The sequence below is a fragment of the Centroberyx affinis genome, unplaced genomic scaffold (assembly GCF_046629955.1).
Source record: "Centroberyx affinis isolate AG114_WGS23_722 - 3 ecotype Tasmania unplaced genomic scaffold, CSIRO-AGI_Caff_v1 ptg008561l_1, whole genome shotgun sequence".
Taxonomy (NCBI): domain Eukaryota; kingdom Metazoa; phylum Chordata; class Actinopteri; order Beryciformes; family Berycidae; genus Centroberyx; species Centroberyx affinis.
The window spans coordinates 30,001-31,486 of NW_027284235.1; the positions used below are offsets into that span (position 1 = coordinate 30,001).

Sequence of the window (1,486 nt, forward strand, 5' to 3'; positions counted from 1 at the left end):
CTATCTATCTATCTATCAAATTAAATAACCAACTACGATACACTGCAAACCTAACTACCTATCTTATTGACCAGCCTACCAAACTATCCTAGTGTTTACTATCCTATCTTCCTACCTAGCAAAATAACCACCCACCTCTCTGGAGATGGAGAATTTAACAAACAAACAATCAAACAAACAACTGAACAAATTAACAAACTAAATAACTATCGGTAACACTTTACAATAAGGGTCACTAAGTTAAGGGTTAGTTCATGCTTAATAAGCATGAACTAACCCTTAATTAACAGTTAACTAATATATCTGGTAATCATTTACTAATGGTGTTCACGTTAACTAAGGTATTAATTTAGACATTATTTAATAGTCATCTTTATAAACTATTAAATAATGTATAAATTAATACCTTAGTTAACATGAACACCATTAGTAAATTACACATTAGTTAACTTAATTAAGGGTAAGTTAATGCTTATTAAGCATTAATTAACTCTTATTAAGCATAAGTAACCCTTAACTTAGTGACCCTTATTGTAAAGTGTTACCTAACTATCTAACTAATTAACTAACTACCTAAGTAACTACCCATCCATCTCTCTGGGGAAGTGGAATTTAAATAACGAACAAACAAATCAAAACAACCGAACAAATGAACAAACTAACTTCCTAACTAACCACCCACCTATCTGGGGATGTGGAATTTATCCACTGTTTTGAATTTCTAGCACATTGACACTACATTTGATGAAGTATACAGTATAGCAGTGATTCTCAACCTTTTTCATATCAAGGACCCCTAATTTAGTCCACATTAGAGCCACCGACCCCCATTTGATGAGATGTTTGTCTCTTGGACCCAAATCTGAGAATATTTTTTATTATTAGATATGATTTTGTCCAGAATCCCATAAGTAGAGAGATAACAGTGAAACTATGATCAAAATAGTCATTCTTCTACATCCCCTAACTTCTTGTAAATGAAATATTGCTCAAGTTTAACAATTCATCAATTTGCTGGGGACCCCCTGGAACCCGCTCAAGGACCCCTGGTGGTCCCCGGACCCCACGTTGAGAACCACTGCAGTATAGTATACCAACAGCCCACCCACCTCTCTGGGGATGTGGAACTTGTCCACCACTTTGAGCTCGTAGTACATCTTGATGCCACACTTCACCAGCTCCAGCTCGGTGTGGTGAAAGTCGTAGAAGTGAAACTCTAAGATCTCACACTTCTTCGTGTTCGGCAAAACCTCCGACTGTGGACAGAGACACACAGACAGAGCGACAGCAGACCGTGTTTTAATATCAGTGATGAGCGACTGATTTTTAGAATCATTTAGTCATGGATGTAACGTTATCGCCTCTTCCTCTCTAATACACCTGCTGTCTTTTATGGTATAATTATTACGTAGGAATGACCGAGATTATCCTGTAGCTGTACATTACAATGATGCAAAACATGACATTTCAGCTTTTTGTGGCATTG

General features: G+C 36.7%; 1 protein-coding gene across 1 annotated transcript in view; it reads right to left on the reverse strand.

Moving 5' to 3' along the window:
- Positions 1–1,256, reverse strand: part of LOC139640186 (rod cGMP-specific 3',5'-cyclic phosphodiesterase subunit alpha-like) — a gene marked incomplete at its 5' end in the record, with an annotated part of 17,965 nt that extends 16,709 nt beyond the window's left edge. The window contains one exon of the mRNA XM_071514359.1: positions 1,110–1,256. Coding sequence (XP_071370460.1) covers positions 1,110–1,256 — 147 coding nt within the window. The remainder of the gene's footprint in view (positions 1–1,109) is intronic.
- Between the last annotated feature and the right edge of the window lie 230 nt (positions 1,257–1,486).